We start from the raw sequence: 14,939 nt of genomic DNA on the forward strand, positions 1-14,939 counted from the left end.
TGGCAGGGGCACGGTGGGTACTTGACAGAACGGCTGGGACATGATCTCTGCCAACAGTGAGGCCTATTATGTTCCTCTATAAATCTCATGTGAATTTACAATCAGTGTTCCTGCTACAATCAATCCGAATCTCTCATTGATCTAGCAACACTAGTGTAGAATAAACCTTGAATAACGCCTTCTTTGACTCACCCTGGTAAGCCTTGGTGTGTCCGTTGATCAGATACTTTAGTTCGAAGCTGTAAGATCGCATCTTCTGCTGCGTTTCACTTCGAACCGCTGCCATGTAGTCGTCCTCCATCCTGCTGGTGCAGCAACTGGGCCCGTCGTACTGACACACTCGCAGCGACTCACCTGAGAGCACAGGTGGAAATGTTTACTTGTAGCGGCAAACAACAAGAAGAAGACAGAGGTTTAGGATGAGGGGAAGAAATAGCAGGTAAGTAAGTAAGTAACAGTTCTTTTTAAAGCGCCTTTCAAGACCAGAGTCACAAAGCGCTTGAACAATCAAAAGCTATACCCAGTTAAAAATACATACAACCAAAAAAACACTAAAAGGCCAAGACAATACAAGACAAACACAACAGCCCCAGATAATTAAGAAAAAAACCTGCACGAATAAAAACATCTTAAGATGTTTCTTGAAGGAGTCAGTAGACTGCATTAAACGCAGAGGGAGAAGAAGATCGTTCCAAAGCTTAGAAGGCAGATGAAGAAGGTTTTAATCTCAAAGTTGAACAAACTATTAGATTCAAAGATTGTGGAAGAATAATGATGAAATGGATGATAAAGAAAACAATTGACCATGAAAATAAGGAGGAAGAAGTGGCGGAAAAAGAGATAAAATATTTAGATCCACAAGTTTAGCATACAAACAACCGAATCAAGGCATAATGTGGTTATTTTAATACATCTATGTAGATATGTTTGCTTGATCTGGTTTAAGTAAAAAATTAACTCACTGATAAACACGTGCCATCAGTTTATACTCTAGTGACTATTAATGCATCATCATCACAAAAAAAATCTTAAATGTGCCTTTAGGGACTGAATGTGCTGACATATCAACACTTAACTACACTACAGTGTGTGTGTGTGTGTGTTTGCGTGTATGGGTGAATGGGTAGGTGTGTGTGCACGTGTGAGTGTGTGTGTGGTAAGCAAAGCTGTTGAGCAGCTGACTGAGATCAAGGGAGGGAGATGAGTGGAACGGACTGTTCACCTATGGCTGACCTGACACACACTCTGAAAGACACTTTCTATCTGACCTGTGATGGACAGCTGAGCTGTCCAGAGAGCTGTACTGACTGAAGTTAACCAATAATTGGATTAGGTCTTTGGTGGATCTTTTCACTTCTTCTCCTTCTGCACAAGCATGACTCTCTATGATTGTCTCCCTCTTATTCTATCTCCAGCCATGTCCAAACCACCTGTCCTCCTCAACCTTGTCTACAATCTTCTCCACATGTCCCTCTGATATACTCATTTCTATATGTACCCTTCCACGTCACTCCCAAAGACAACTCAATTATCTTCAACTCTGACTTTTTTTTCTTCTGTATTCACCACTGCAGTGACCACAACTGAAGTCCTGTAAAAATAATCTAGTTGGTAAATTCCTTTTCATCTCCACAACATTTTGGAACATATTTTTGTTATGATTTATAATCTTTGTTTTCTTAAAAAGATTGTTTAACAGAAAAGCGTGAGTACTGTTGTCTCTGTTGTAGGCAGTGTACAGTTATTGTTGTAGGAAAATTGAAGTTGTATTTTAATCCTCAAATTTATAAAAAATCTATTAACGTGTGGGGATAATTATAATCTGGGTTTAACACAACCCTGGGAGGCAAATGTGGGCACAAGATAAACCATGATGACTGTGATGTAAAGAAAGAAATGGCTCTTATCACCATGATTATTAAAGGAATTTCACTATTTGAAATATTAATCGTTTCCATATTATTCTTTAATTTTACCTCAACAAGTTTATGTTGGGCTGGAGTCACAACGGGAGGTTAGGGACACACACACACACACACACACACACACACACACACACACACACACACACACACACACACACACACACACACACACACACACTTACACACTCACATTCCCTGATATAACTTTTAGAACATCAGATTGTAGCTTCAAATATATTCTCTGCTTGACAGTGTTTGAAATATGTTTGATGACTGCAAATGGTGTTGTACATGCTTGATTAATTTCATCCAAATCTTCAATCTCCTTTAAATGTGTGTTCTGAAGAGGCCTGACTTCGAGGTAAAAAAAAGAAAATCTTACCAAGAGCACTTTCTTTACTTCAACCTGGATCCAACTCAATTAAACATACATATATTCAGAACATATTTGAATATTCACACTTTATATTTGGAGCTTGTGAATAAGATGTTTATTTCTTCAATATAATAGAGCATAAATTGCATATTTAAATATAAAGTGTCTTGACATAAGTCATTTTCCCTGCATGGCGCCGGACCACTGTCAGCAGCAGAATCAGCAGAAAAGATTTTTAAAGTAGGTCTTCCATCTGGAGAGTGCCAGGCATCTTATAAGTAAGTTAGTAAGTAAGTAATGGTTATTTCTAGAGCGCCTTAGGATATCTCTGCTAGTGAGGTGTCGCTCGGAGGCTGACCTCACAATTCCAACAGAAGATCTGGAGGAAGATTCTGTTGGAATAGTGAGGTCAGCCTCTGCTTCCACGGCTGCTCCCATTACCCAAACTCGCTTCTATATCCTTCAGTGTTCAGAGGGATAACAACTTTTCCCATCATGTTTCAGATCATTTTATTTATCCATCAAGCATCCCAGAGTCCCAGCAGCTGATGCACATTCCAACTACACAAAAGCCACGGTCAACCATATGGATATGAATCATGCTTTTAAAATAAATGTGATTCTGATGATATGTCACGTAGCTTATATTCAAGCAGCCGACTATATAAAAAGCAATGAATGAACATCAACTTTGAAATGTATATATAAAGCTGTTGTGTTTTTTCTCTTTTATTTGGAATTCATATTTCAGCTTCTTTTATTTATATTTTCTGAATAACTAATAATTGAACGTTTTATGTGTTTATTGTAGGAACTGAGATATCTGGACAAACATCCTAGATGGTTTTCATATGTCTGGATGGCATAAAAGTTGTTGCAGTTAATTTTAAGTTAAATAACAAAATAAAGAATTTAAACTTTTCAATCATACACTTGAATGTAATTTATAATTGTATATGTAAACCTTAAACTCAAAAGACATTTAAAGTTAAATATTTCATCTATTTTAAAGATTTATCATGTTATATAAGTTGAAAAAAATGTAAGATTGTGTAAGATTATCTAAATTGATACTTTAAGAAATCAGCCCACCGGTTTATTTAAGTTATTCAAAATTCTAAATATATTAATTAAAATAAATCAGTATGTATAAGAGACACTCAAATCTAATTAGGTTTTATTGGCCAAAATGCATTTTTTATATAAGATATCGATTTTTAAAATAAACAACCAAATTAATTAATACATTTAAAATAATTTGCACTGGCTCCAGGTCTTAGTTTTCATATCATTTTCTACATCATTTTAGATGTGCTATTTTGAGCAAGTAATTACTTTGGTGATTGGTGCAAGATTTGATTTACTCTGACATTTACTCTGACATTTGAAAGGGAAAGACAAGTGTCTTTATAATCATACCTATAGGTAACAAAAGTTTGTATCAACTCTTTGGATTACTAGAGGTGGAAAAGCGTTGCTTTAAACATTATTCAAGAATATGAGCAACGTATTACAATAAAACATAATTAAACGCATGCATACTTTTTTTTCACCTGCTCCATTTAGTTTTGAGTTTTAGTTACTGCATAAATAAATCATTAAGACTTAAAAGTATAATTAATACATATATAAAGGAGGAGGGTGAGATTCAGGATGTACATGTAAAAATACACAAATAAAGTTTTGATTAACTAACTTTGGTCGTTTTTCCCCAGGTTCAACTGCACATATCACTGACCTGTCCCGGGTCTGTCCGGCACCAGCTCCACTTGGCCGATTTGGCGCATCATGTACGCGGTCTTCACCTCATGACAGCTGTCCGGGTCGGCGGCCCAGCAGTCAGCCGTCGGTGCCAGACTCAAACAGCACAAAGTCACCCACAACAAGTCCACGTTTGAGCAGACAGCGCGGAACATGGCGACATGTCAGTCCGAGGGGGGACAGAGACGGAGGTTTGGTGTGAAGCCCCTGAGGTCCAGCAGCGGACTGAGACCGCCTGTGACGCGATCTGTGCCCCCCAGTCCTTGAGGGCCCATCAGCTGACAATGCTGGGATCAGTCGGTCCATCGTGAATGATGCATGCTTTTAAATCAAGAACAGTATGGAACGCATGTGGACCGTGGGACTTTTATAAAAAGTGATATTTTTTCATAATTATTATTGTTTGAAATGTGTTCAATATTAAAACAATAGATAAGAAAAACATCAACTTTTACAAGTTATACCCAATTTAATTTTAAAAATGCATCTAAAGATTTTTGGAAGTTTCAAGTTTGTTTTTTTACTTTTTACTGTTTAAGGGTTTAAAACGTCTCGATCGAGACACCAATAGCCCCATCTACTGGTATTAACTCGTTATTGCAATACTAGTTTATTTAACGTGAGAAATGTATCAATAAATAAACTCAAACCAACAATATCCATACACTAGCAAACTTAATCGATAATATATGTTGCAATATGCGTAATAAATAGATAAAACAAACTTAAGACCTTTTTATTTGTTCAGGCTTTTCCTTGATTTTCTGGAACTCCTGTTGTGTTATCAGTTTTATCTTGACCTTTAAAATATATACTTTATTGAGTATTGTTTTGATTGTTTAAGCGCTTTGTGACCCTGGTCTAGAAAAGCGCTATATAAATAAAAAATGACTTACTTACTTACTTACTTAAATACCTGGACGCCAAAACGGAAGCTATTGAATATAAATAAATATTACTTACTTACTTACTTACTATTATAAAATTGATAAAATAATATATTGAAATCTATATTAATCGTTGATGTACAAATTCTAATAAATTAAGTGTAGAAATTCCGTCTAAATGTTCGCTAACATTAGCTTGAAATGTGGCATTTGAGGAAATCGTGGTCAAATTAAGTTTCCAGATTGTTTTTTAAGTTTTTACTGTTTAAAGGTTTAAAACGTCTCGATCGAGACACCAATAGCCCCATCTACTGGTATTAACTCGTTATTGCAATACTAGTTTATTTAACGTGAGAAATGTATCAATAAATAAACTCAAACCAACAATATCCACACACTAACAAACTTACTCGACAATATATGTTGCAATATGCGTAATAAATAGATGAACAGACGCCTTAAACACCTGGACGCCAAAATGGAAGCTATTATAACATTTATTAAAAAATATATTGAAATATATATTAATCGTTCAAGTACAAATTCTAATAAATTAAGTGTAGAAATTCCGTCTAACTTTTCGCTAACATTAGCTTGAAATGTGGCATTTGAGGAAATCAAGAGTCGTTACTGCTCGTTACTGAACGCACCATGATGCGTGCTGCGGCTCCTTTAAGAAGAATCTCCCGCGTTCCAACTTGAGCGGAAATAGAAGGACTGCTTTTCCGTATTTAAGCGCGCCAACAAAGACAAACACATCTCTGCTTCTCCATCCTTCACGCCTGACTCTCTCCAGCTCTCGTCGTCTTCCCAACATGCCGGAGGAAACGTCCGCCGCTTCCAGCGCTGCCAGGTAACACATGACGAGCCGGGCGCGTGTTTATGATGCAGCTAGTTAGCAAATGACGATAAATTGTCTGGTGTTAGCTTCAAATGCTCTTTCACTCACTTCTGTTGAACTTCCTGCATAAAAGAGTGATTGTCGCTGTCCTCGGACCAATCGTTACATGTGCAGCTACATCTTCTTTGAAGACACTTAGCTTCAAGCTAACTGGCTAACAGCCGTTTATGTCAACATCAACCAACACTTTTGTTTACTTCCACAGCGCGGAAGAACAACCGTGTTCCTCCACTTCTTCTGCTGCTGCTGCAGACAGGTGAGTCTAGAAGCACACAGGTGAGGGTCAGAAACTAAGCTGCGTTACGTGTTGTCCTTTGGCAGTGCTGACGTCATGGAGGAGGCGAAGAAGCTGATAGGCACTGGAAACAAACATCTAGTAATGGGTGACGTCGTCTCAGCTGTTGCTGTGTTCCAGGAGGCCTGCAGCGTTTTGTAAGTGCTCGTTTCAGTGTCATGTATGTGTAGTTTAGGTGTTAATGAGTCCAGTTTCTGATTTTTATTTTACTGCTTATTCTGTGTATATCGGCTTGTTCATGGGGTGTATGTGTTGCGTATGAATTCATGCATGTATTGTTAAATGATGGATATCAAGTGGTAAATGTTTTGATAAAATGTTTGTTTCAGGGCTGCCAGATATGGTGACACTGCTGATGAGTGTGGTGAGGCTTTGTTCTTATGTGGGAAGTCGCTTCTAGAACTCGCCAGGTAATTTGTATTCATTTTGATGATCAAATTCTAAATAAATGGTTAACATACAAGGTTTTGTGTTTAATTTAAAAAAAAGATAATCTAATTTTTTTATTGTCTAATAGGATGGAGAACACAGTCCTTGGGAATGCTCTGGAGGGAGTCCCAGATTCTGAAGAAGAGCCACAGGCGGGCAACTCAAACATTGAGAGTGCAGACAACCTTGATGGTAACTGTTAACTTGTCAATGCCAGCCTCAGTTATACACCAAATCAGCTTTTGGATAGGCATCAAATAATCAAAGGGTATAACTATCTTAAAGAGGAAATATTGGTCAAATGTTTCTGCAGCAATGAAGGCATAATTCTGTAAGTGCTGAATTCTTGCTGTAAACTACATTTGCAAAAAAAAAACCCAACCCTCTGCTAAATTAAGGCTATATCTTTTTATATGCATTGAAAGAGCCCCAACTGGTCTATTAACATGATGCTTGATGAGCTTATTTCTCATTCCTCTTTGATAGAATGACATTTGTAGTGGAAAACTGGTCTTGATAAATATTTTAACCTTCTGAAATGATCATTTCATGACTATGGAATGAATGTGGTCAGGCTGCAACAATATGAATCATTCAATCTAATGTATTTTACTGGCAGAGGCGGCTCGGGATGAGCTTCGTAAGCAGGTGTATGAGGCGATGGCAGAGAAGTCCCAGGAGGTTGCTGCAGTGAATGGTGTTGAGGGGAACCATGAAAATGGTGTAGAGTCACAGGTCAAACCTAAGCTGAATGGTCCAACCCAAGACGCAAAAGTGAACGGGCTTGGAAAGAGTCCAGTGACTAATGGAAAAGCGGAAGGTTCACCTGAATCTCCTGCAAAAGGGGAGACAACGCAGAATGGAGGTGATGTGGAGAAGCATCAGGAGGAAGATGAAGCTGTGCAATCAGAGGGCAGGAAGTTGATTTATTTCATAGCAACACTGGTCATGTGGTGGCACAGGGTTCTGCTCACTGGTTTCTGGAGGTGCATTGATGTTTTCTCCTGTTGACTGTGTGCACTTGACCTGTAAAGTTGCCTCTAGTAATCAAAATGATGTGTTTAGATGAAGATGATGACGAGAGTGATGAGGAAGATGGTGAGAAGAATGGAGACAAGGTAAATCTTATTAATTACATTGATTCTAGGATTGTTTGACTCTGTCTGATTGTAGGAGGAGGAGGAAGTTGGAAACCTGCAGCTGTCATGGGAGATGTTGGAGCTGGCTAAAGTTATCTACAAGAGGTGAAAAGGGGGCTGGTGTAAACATGAGCTTTTTCTTGTATACCTGCCATTTAAAAAATATATTGTCTCTTGCTTCTTTGAAGGAAGGAGAACAAAGATGATCAACTGATGGCAGCACAAGCTTATCTGTTCCTCGGTCAAGTCAGTATTGAATCAGGTAAGACTGGAAACATGATTTTACATTTTAACAAATTAAAGCCTGTTATGGACTCTATGCTACATGACTTTAAAAAAATGATACTCTAAATGACATTATTTTAAACGTTATCCTAGTCGTGTTTGTATTTATGGTTGAGGGATGGATCAATCTGACGATTTTATGGACAATTAAATACTAAACTTTCAGCTGATAATTTATGCTTTGAATTATATCTAAAAGGTCTTTCACGGCCAGGATAAGTTGAATGTTGTGCAACTTAAGGCTTCTATTATAAAATATTTGAACCTTCCACGCTTTCCTGCATACGGTTTCTGACCTTCTTTTAAACCTTTTCTCTTCAGACAACTACGCTCAGGCACTAGAAGACTTCCAGGAGTGTCTGACGCTGCAGCAGAAGCACCTTCCTCCTCACAGCCGGCTGCTAGCTGAGACGCACTACCATGTCGCCTCCACACTCTGCTACATTGAGCAGTACAACCAGGCCATCGAGCACTTCAACAGCTCGGTCAACGTCATCGAGGCCCGTCTTGGTAAGACTGTGGGATGGTTTTCATCATCCTGAATCTCACCCTCCTCCTGTGTAGCCATTTTGCAGAAGGCCATTGACTCTGCAGCTGCCAGGTCGGAAGACGACGTGAAGGAGATGGAAGAGCTGAAGCAACTTCTGCCTGACATAAAGGAGAAAATCGAGGATGCCAAAGAGAGCCAGAGAACGTCCCTCACTGCTTCTCAAGCCATCAAACAGACGCTGGTCAGTAAACTTGGTGTTCATTCATGTCACCCTTGCTCATTGGAATGTTGTTCAGGGTGGGGCTTCAACATCGTCTGCATTTGCTGAAAACGGAGGTCCTTCATCTGCGTTCACTACAGTCAGTCAGGTAATGCTGAAATCACAGAGCAGAAGCAAGATTGATGCTCACACATTTTCTTTCAGATTCCGGTCAAATCAGCAGATGGCTCTAAAGTCTCAAACATCTCTCACCTGGTCAGGAAAAAGGTAAAGCAAATGGTTGTATGGAGTGACACCAGTCTTTGTCACTCAAGTTTTATTTCATTGTATAGGCTCCATTGTACATTCAAAAGTCTGGTCACTCATTGAACCAGATTTCTTTGCAGTACCCCTCTGCAGTCTGTCTAATAGTTCAACATGTGGCTACAACTTGAGTTTTGTTGGTTCTGTTTTCTCATTGGTGAGAGTCCATGGAAATTGCTTGATAACTTGGTCCCAGATATATTTCTAATCATGAGTTGCGTTGAAGCATCTCGGGTGGACCTCCTTGGCTTTGTGCTTCTGTCGTCTTGGCATGTTGGTGTGGCATGCAGTTCAGTATAGCTCCCAAAATCTCCCCCACCCACCCCTGTCTTGTGTCTCTACACAGAGGAAACCTGAGGAGGAGAGCCCAGTAAAGGATGCTGATGCTAAACAGTCCAAACAGGAAGTTAATGGCAGTGATGACACTAGTGCCCGCAATGGAATTGAGGAGCAAAAGTCACAGGAGGCGAGTTTTAGGATTTGTTTCCCTAGGAGCCGGCCAAGAAAACTAGTCAGTTTTTTTTCTTTTTTTTTAAATTTTGCGGCGCAAATCAAAAATGGTGGAGGTTTAATCGCTTGTAATGATTGGGCGCTGGTTTGAGACCCTCCTGTGATACTGAGTGACCCCTGATCTTTTTTTTTAATTTTATTTATCCAGCCTGCAGCCCAGAAGGCCTCAGTCCAGTCTTCATCGTGATCTTCACATCGTTCCAGATCCCCAGACCAGCACCGCATGCCTCTTCCACAATTGTGTAAATAAGCTCCATTTTCAGATTTGTCTGTCAGGTTTTGTATACTTGTAGTAATAAAGAATTTGCATACATACCCTCATGAGTCCTGACTTCTGTCTATCAACCCATAAGTCTGTGGCTGGGTTTTTTTGTTTTTTTTTAATAAATGCAAGTCATTTTTATTTGTATAGCGCTTTTCCAGACAAGGGTCACAAAACGTTTAAACAATCAAAACAATATTCAATAAAGTAAACTTTAAAGGGCAAGACAAAATTGATAACACGACAGTTCCAGAAAATCAAGGAAAAGCCTGAACAAATAAAAACATAAGATGTTTCCTAAAGGAGTCAGTAGACTCCAGCGCAAAGGGAGGAAGATCGTTCCAAAGCTTAGGAGCAACAGCCTGGAAGGATTTCTTTCCTCTGGTCCTGAACAGTGTGCTTGGAACCATCAGTAGATTCTGATCCTAAGAGCCCGAGCTGGGGTGTAAGGCTGGATCAGTGACGTGAGGAGCCTGACCATGAATAGCTCTGAAAGTAAAAACCAGAATTTTAATGTTGATCCTGAAAGAAACTGCCAGCCAGTGAAGAGTTTTAAGGATTGGAGAAATAGGAGTTCTTCCACTTGAGCTGATCAGAATTCTCCCTGCAGAGTTCTGAATCAATGCAGGCGAGACGGCTCCTTAAGACATGAAAAAAAACTGCAATAGTCAAGACGAGAAGACACAAACGTATGGATTACAAGCTCCAGATAATGCTGTGACAACATTTTCCTAAGTTTAGAGATTTTTCTCAGTTGAAGGAAACAGTTTCTGCAGTGTTGAACTGGAAACATGACTATCAAATACAACACCCAGGTTTCTCAGGCTCAGTTTGACAGACTGACCTAAGTCACCCAAGTACTGACTCAACCCTGGAATCTTATCAGGAGCAATAACCAGAGTTTCAGTTTAGTTCACATTTAGCTGAAAAGTGTTTTCACTCAGCCATTGTTTGATTTCTAGCAAACAATTGACTAAGCTGTTCAGCCTTTGGGGCTCAGTTGGATCAAAAGAGCAGTAGAGCTGGATGTCATCAGCAAAAATGTGATAAGAAACATCTGGAAATCTCTGAATGATTTTACCCAGGGGAATCTAGTACAGCAAAAACAAAGGACCAAGAACAGAACCTTGAGGGACTCCACACAACAGATCTGCCGATTCAGACCTCATTTGATTGGCAGATACACTAAAACTGCGCCCAGAAAGGTATGACGAGAACCAATGTAACACAGACCCAGACAGTCCCACTTCATCCCTCAGTCTTCTCAGCAGGATCTAGTGATCAACTGTGTCAAAGGCTGAGGACAGACCCAAGAGAACCAGAACAGTGTATTGACCCGAATCAGCCGACATCATGATGTCACTGGATACTTTCAGTAAGGCTGTCTCCGTAGAGTTTAAACTTTAAAGGGCAAGATAAAACTGATAACACAACAGGAGTTCCAGAAAATCAAGGAAAAGCCTGAACAAATAAAAACGTCTTAAGATGTTTCTTGAAGGAGTCAGTAGACTCCATCAAGCGCATAGAGAGGAAGATCGTTCAAAGCTTAGGAGCAACAGCCTGGAAGGATTTCTCTCCTCTAGTCCTGAACCCTGTGCGTGGAACCATCAGTAGATTCTGATCCACAGACCTCAGAGCCCGAGCTGGGGTGTAAGGCTGGATCAGATCACTGATGTAAGGAGGAGCCTGATGATGATCATGAATAGGTCTGAAAGTAAGAACCAGAATTTTAAAGTTGATCCTGAAAGAAACTGGAAGCAAGTGAAGAGTTTTAAGGATCGGAGAAATGTGAGTTCTTCTACTAGAGCGGGTCAGAATTCTCGCTGCAGAGTTCTGAATCAACTTCAGGCGAGACATATCCTTCTTGTTAAACTGTTGCAATAGTCCAGTACAATGCAAATGTACTGTACATGTAAAAGTAAATGTACAATGGAAAACTTTAAAAAGCTTTTCCATTCGGTCAATTCAGCTTGCCTGAAATTTGTTATGCCCCCTCTAGTGAAATCCTGTATGAAGTGTTTGCTCTGCCTTAAGGCAAACGATATAGTTTCTGTATTAGTTTTCACCTTGTTAAAGTAAACACGAACAGTGGAAGATGAAGCAGAATTTTTTTTTTTTTAAACAATGCAAAGTTTAAGCAAAATGTGAACTCCAATTAACTTCATGGTTATTTCTTTGCTACATCTCAGTTAAACATTAACTATTGGTTTTATACATAGTTTTAGTTGCCATAGTCTGTCTTAGCTACTCGGTAAGATGCGTCTCACTGATCCACTGACCAGGGTATTTTATTTCACCTATCTATCAACCTGCATCTGCTCACTGCAGAATAGTGATGAGAATTTCGGACACTAGAAGACACTCATACAAGAGCTTCCTCAGTCGTCAGTTGGAATTGATTTTACAATGGTTGCCTAGGTAACCATATCCAGGTGCAGTCTACATGTGAAAATCAATATTTAACAAAGTATATTAGCCCCGTCTATTCAAATTATTTAAAACAATTTACCTTACAAATTATGATTGGGACTTGAAATCAAACAAGATCATTTGATTTGGAGTTTGGCTTTCATAATTTAAGCGTAATTTTTTTTGACAAAATAGGTCTATTACTAAGAAACATGCAATCACGTATTCATTAAAAAAATGGTCGTCTCTCTCATTAAGAAAAGGGCATGATATAAATAGCACGGTACAACAATCATTGTTTCAAAAATTGAGTCTGCATTGGAAACAAACAAAAGCACTCGAAGATGTTGAATAAGTGATATCTATATTTCTGCTCCTTTCTCACACTAGATTATTAAATACTGAATAAAATGGTTTGCTGGTGTATGATTAATATATTAATATGAAATGTCTGAAAGAAAAAACCCTATTCCTTTTTCCTTCTTGCTCCTTTTTCAATATTCAACTCTGTGTTGTGCTGAAGTCTGAAAATGAAAAAACAAGAACCAGAGAGAATTCTGCTTTTTTCCAGGTAATATTTCTCCCATTATGATGATTTTTATTGAATGGATATTGATGTATATTTACAAACATTAAAGACTACTGTTCATCAAAATATTGTTCATGACAATACCTTTCAAGAAGAATGTGGGTCGTATTAATTTTTTGTTACATAATTTTTGGTTATGTTTATTTTGCCATTGTTTCATTTTGTTATTACACAAATAATATTTCTTATCTTAAAAGGACATTTAAGTACAGTATAAAATATGCCAGTAGTGACATCAATTACAATGGTTGGCGCTTTTTATTTTTAGCTCCAGGAGCTTAAAAACATTCCACTTCGAATGACTTGTTGATCAATGCCCTGGTAGATATCTTGTTTTCGCCACTGACCGAGAGACTGACTGCGGCTGTACTTAGTCTGATCCAAAAGACATCAATTTGGCTCTCTAAATTTTTCTGTACATATTTGCCATTTTAAAGTGATTTCTGATGATCCTCAAAAGCACAACTCAGGGTCCTTAGTAGTTTTATTTTAATAAATTGTATTTTAATCATATAATTTTATTATTTTATTCTCTACTGCCACCACAAAGAATATTGTGTACCACACTGGTTATAAAAGTGTATGATTCTGAATCCCTGGATATGTGAGAAGCGTGCTGGATGAGTCTGTATTTTTGTATTTGTCCAAACGGAAAACTCTCCCAAGCCATTAGGAAAAGAAGGTTCTCTCTAAATCTAAAACTTGATTCCACTTGCTGGCCCCAGAGTCGCAGAGGATCCGCTCTCCCTCTCTGTCTCTCTCTTTGCATCACCCGCGCCTGTCGGTTGCCAGGCAACTGTAAAGTAAAGGCTCTGAAGTCATTCGGGAGTGAGGAGCAGGACGCGAGAAAGAGAATTCACAAGTACTTAAATCCGCTTCTGTTTGTTCGGCTCTCCACATGATCCCGGCACAGCTTTCAGCTTCCATCTGTGGATCCGCGCGGACTCGCGACTTCTGCTCCGCCATCCGCGCACCAATCAGCGCCGGCAAAGGGGGAGGGCGCAGCGGTTCCCTAGGTTACCTGTGTGATTGACGTGCAGCCTCCTGCAGTGGAGTGCGCGGCAGTGTATCACTGATGCTCCAGCTTCCTCCGGAGACTGTGGAGCGATCTGGAGGAGCCGGAGCAGGAGGAATGCTCATTATTTCAAATCTTTCCTGGCCGAGGGAACGAGATGGAAGAAACCGGTTGACGCCGGAGTAGGAAGAAGCATCCTTCCAGGAGCCGGTAAGGAATCTCCTCCAGACTTTCTGTCATGTTCTTGTCTGTGCTGGTCACCTGTTCTGGTCACCGCCGGAGGCAGAAACACAGGATCTCTCTCAGCTGTGACTGCAGCATGTATGATGTGTGGGTGAGATGAAGATTGTTTGCATGCTGCGTGGCAGCCACATTTCTGTTAAAAGCCTGGTTAAAACCGTTTCACTCCCCCGATGTCTTCTGAAGAATTGCTGGAAGCAACAAGCCTGAATGATTGAACATCTGAAGGACCTCCGGGCTTCAGTCAGAACCGGGCCAGGATTTCCAGGCTGGTCTTTATCTGCATAGGCGGAGGAGTATCAATTATATAAGAGTTTATCTATATTCTGGTGTCAGGATCCGTGCAGCAGGAAGAATTCCCTCTCGGAGTCGTTCATTCGAACATCAACCACCTGAGGAGACTTCCACAAGTTTTCTAACATGGTCATCACTGCTTCTTGGTTTGGTGGCAACCTGGAGCTCCGGCTTGAAGTGTGGACCTCCATGAAATATGAATCTGAGACATCTACTGAAGGATTCATGAGAGCGCTGCAGGATTTTAGCATCTCTCTACTTCAGTTCACACCATGAGAGGCACGATGACTTCCAGCCACACTCAATATTCATGTCCAGTTCAGTGAAAGTGTCAATCACAAGGTTTTTTTTCTGTGTTGTCCGACTAGCTGAGACATCCTAGCAAATGACCATGTCTCCTTGTGTCGCTTGTTGTCGGTATGGTTTGTCTTTTTTGCAAAAAGTAAGTAATAAGTATCTTGAAGTCTTGTTCTCCAGTGAGAATAGATGATCTTCAGGCACTGTCGTGGTGAAGAAAGAGCTGAGCTAGAAGACAAAGTGACTAGTCTGAGATGCTTGGAGGCCTGTTAAGGCGATTCAAGCGTCTTGTTACCATCCCAAGGTGTTCAA

General features: G+C 39.7%; 3 protein-coding genes across 6 annotated transcripts in view; 2 read left to right on the plus strand and 1 right to left on the minus strand.

The window, feature by feature from the left end:
• The window catches only part of LOC148087207 (glypican-5-like), a 45,173-nt gene extending 40,874 nt beyond the window's left edge, over positions 1–4,299 (minus strand). Inside the window, exons 1-2 of the mRNA XM_087785390.1 lie at positions 4,040–4,299; positions 193–354 (exon numbers count right to left, since the gene is read on the minus strand). Coding sequence (XP_087641516.1) covers positions 193–354; positions 4,040–4,217 — 340 coding nt within the window. The 5' untranslated portion in view covers positions 4,218–4,299. The remainder of the gene's footprint in view (positions 1–192; positions 355–4,039) is intronic.
• Positions 4,300–5,652: 1,353 nt separating this feature from the next.
• Positions 5,653–9,834, plus strand: LOC148087208 (histone-binding protein N1/N2-like). 4 transcript variants are annotated; one of them, XM_087785392.1, is made up of 14 exons: positions 5,653–5,802; positions 6,056–6,106; positions 6,172–6,282; positions 6,475–6,555; positions 6,663–6,766; positions 7,640–7,692; positions 7,748–7,818; positions 7,902–7,975; positions 8,320–8,508; positions 8,563–8,729; positions 8,785–8,856; positions 8,913–8,975; positions 9,358–9,522; positions 9,670–9,834. In XM_087785392.1, the coding sequence occupies exons 1-14, from the start codon at positions 5,765–5,767 to the stop codon at positions 9,706–9,708; spliced, it is 1,278 nt and encodes a 425-aa protein (XP_087641518.1). In that variant the 5' UTR covers positions 5,653–5,764; the 3' UTR covers positions 9,709–9,834. The 4 variants fall into 4 exon arrangements, with proteins under 4 accessions (XP_087641518.1, XP_087641519.1, XP_087641520.1 ...); XM_087785393.1 differs by having other exon boundaries at positions 9,358–9,477; XM_087785394.1 differs by lacking the exon at positions 9,358–9,522.
• A 4,024-nt stretch (positions 9,835–13,858) lies between these two features.
• The window catches only part of lrrc7 (leucine rich repeat containing 7), an 83,805-nt gene continuing 82,724 nt past the window's right edge, over positions 13,859–14,939 (plus strand). Inside the window, exon 1 of the mRNA XM_087785401.1 lies at positions 13,859–14,006. The gene's annotated coding sequence lies outside the window, so the exon portion shown is untranslated. The remainder of the gene's footprint in view (positions 14,007–14,939) is intronic.

The sequence above is a fragment of the Callionymus lyra genome, chromosome 2 (genome assembly GCF_982586985.1).
Source record: "Callionymus lyra chromosome 2, fCalLyr1.hap1.1, whole genome shotgun sequence".
NCBI classification, from domain to species: Eukaryota; Metazoa; Chordata; class Actinopteri; order Syngnathiformes; family Callionymidae; genus Callionymus; species Callionymus lyra.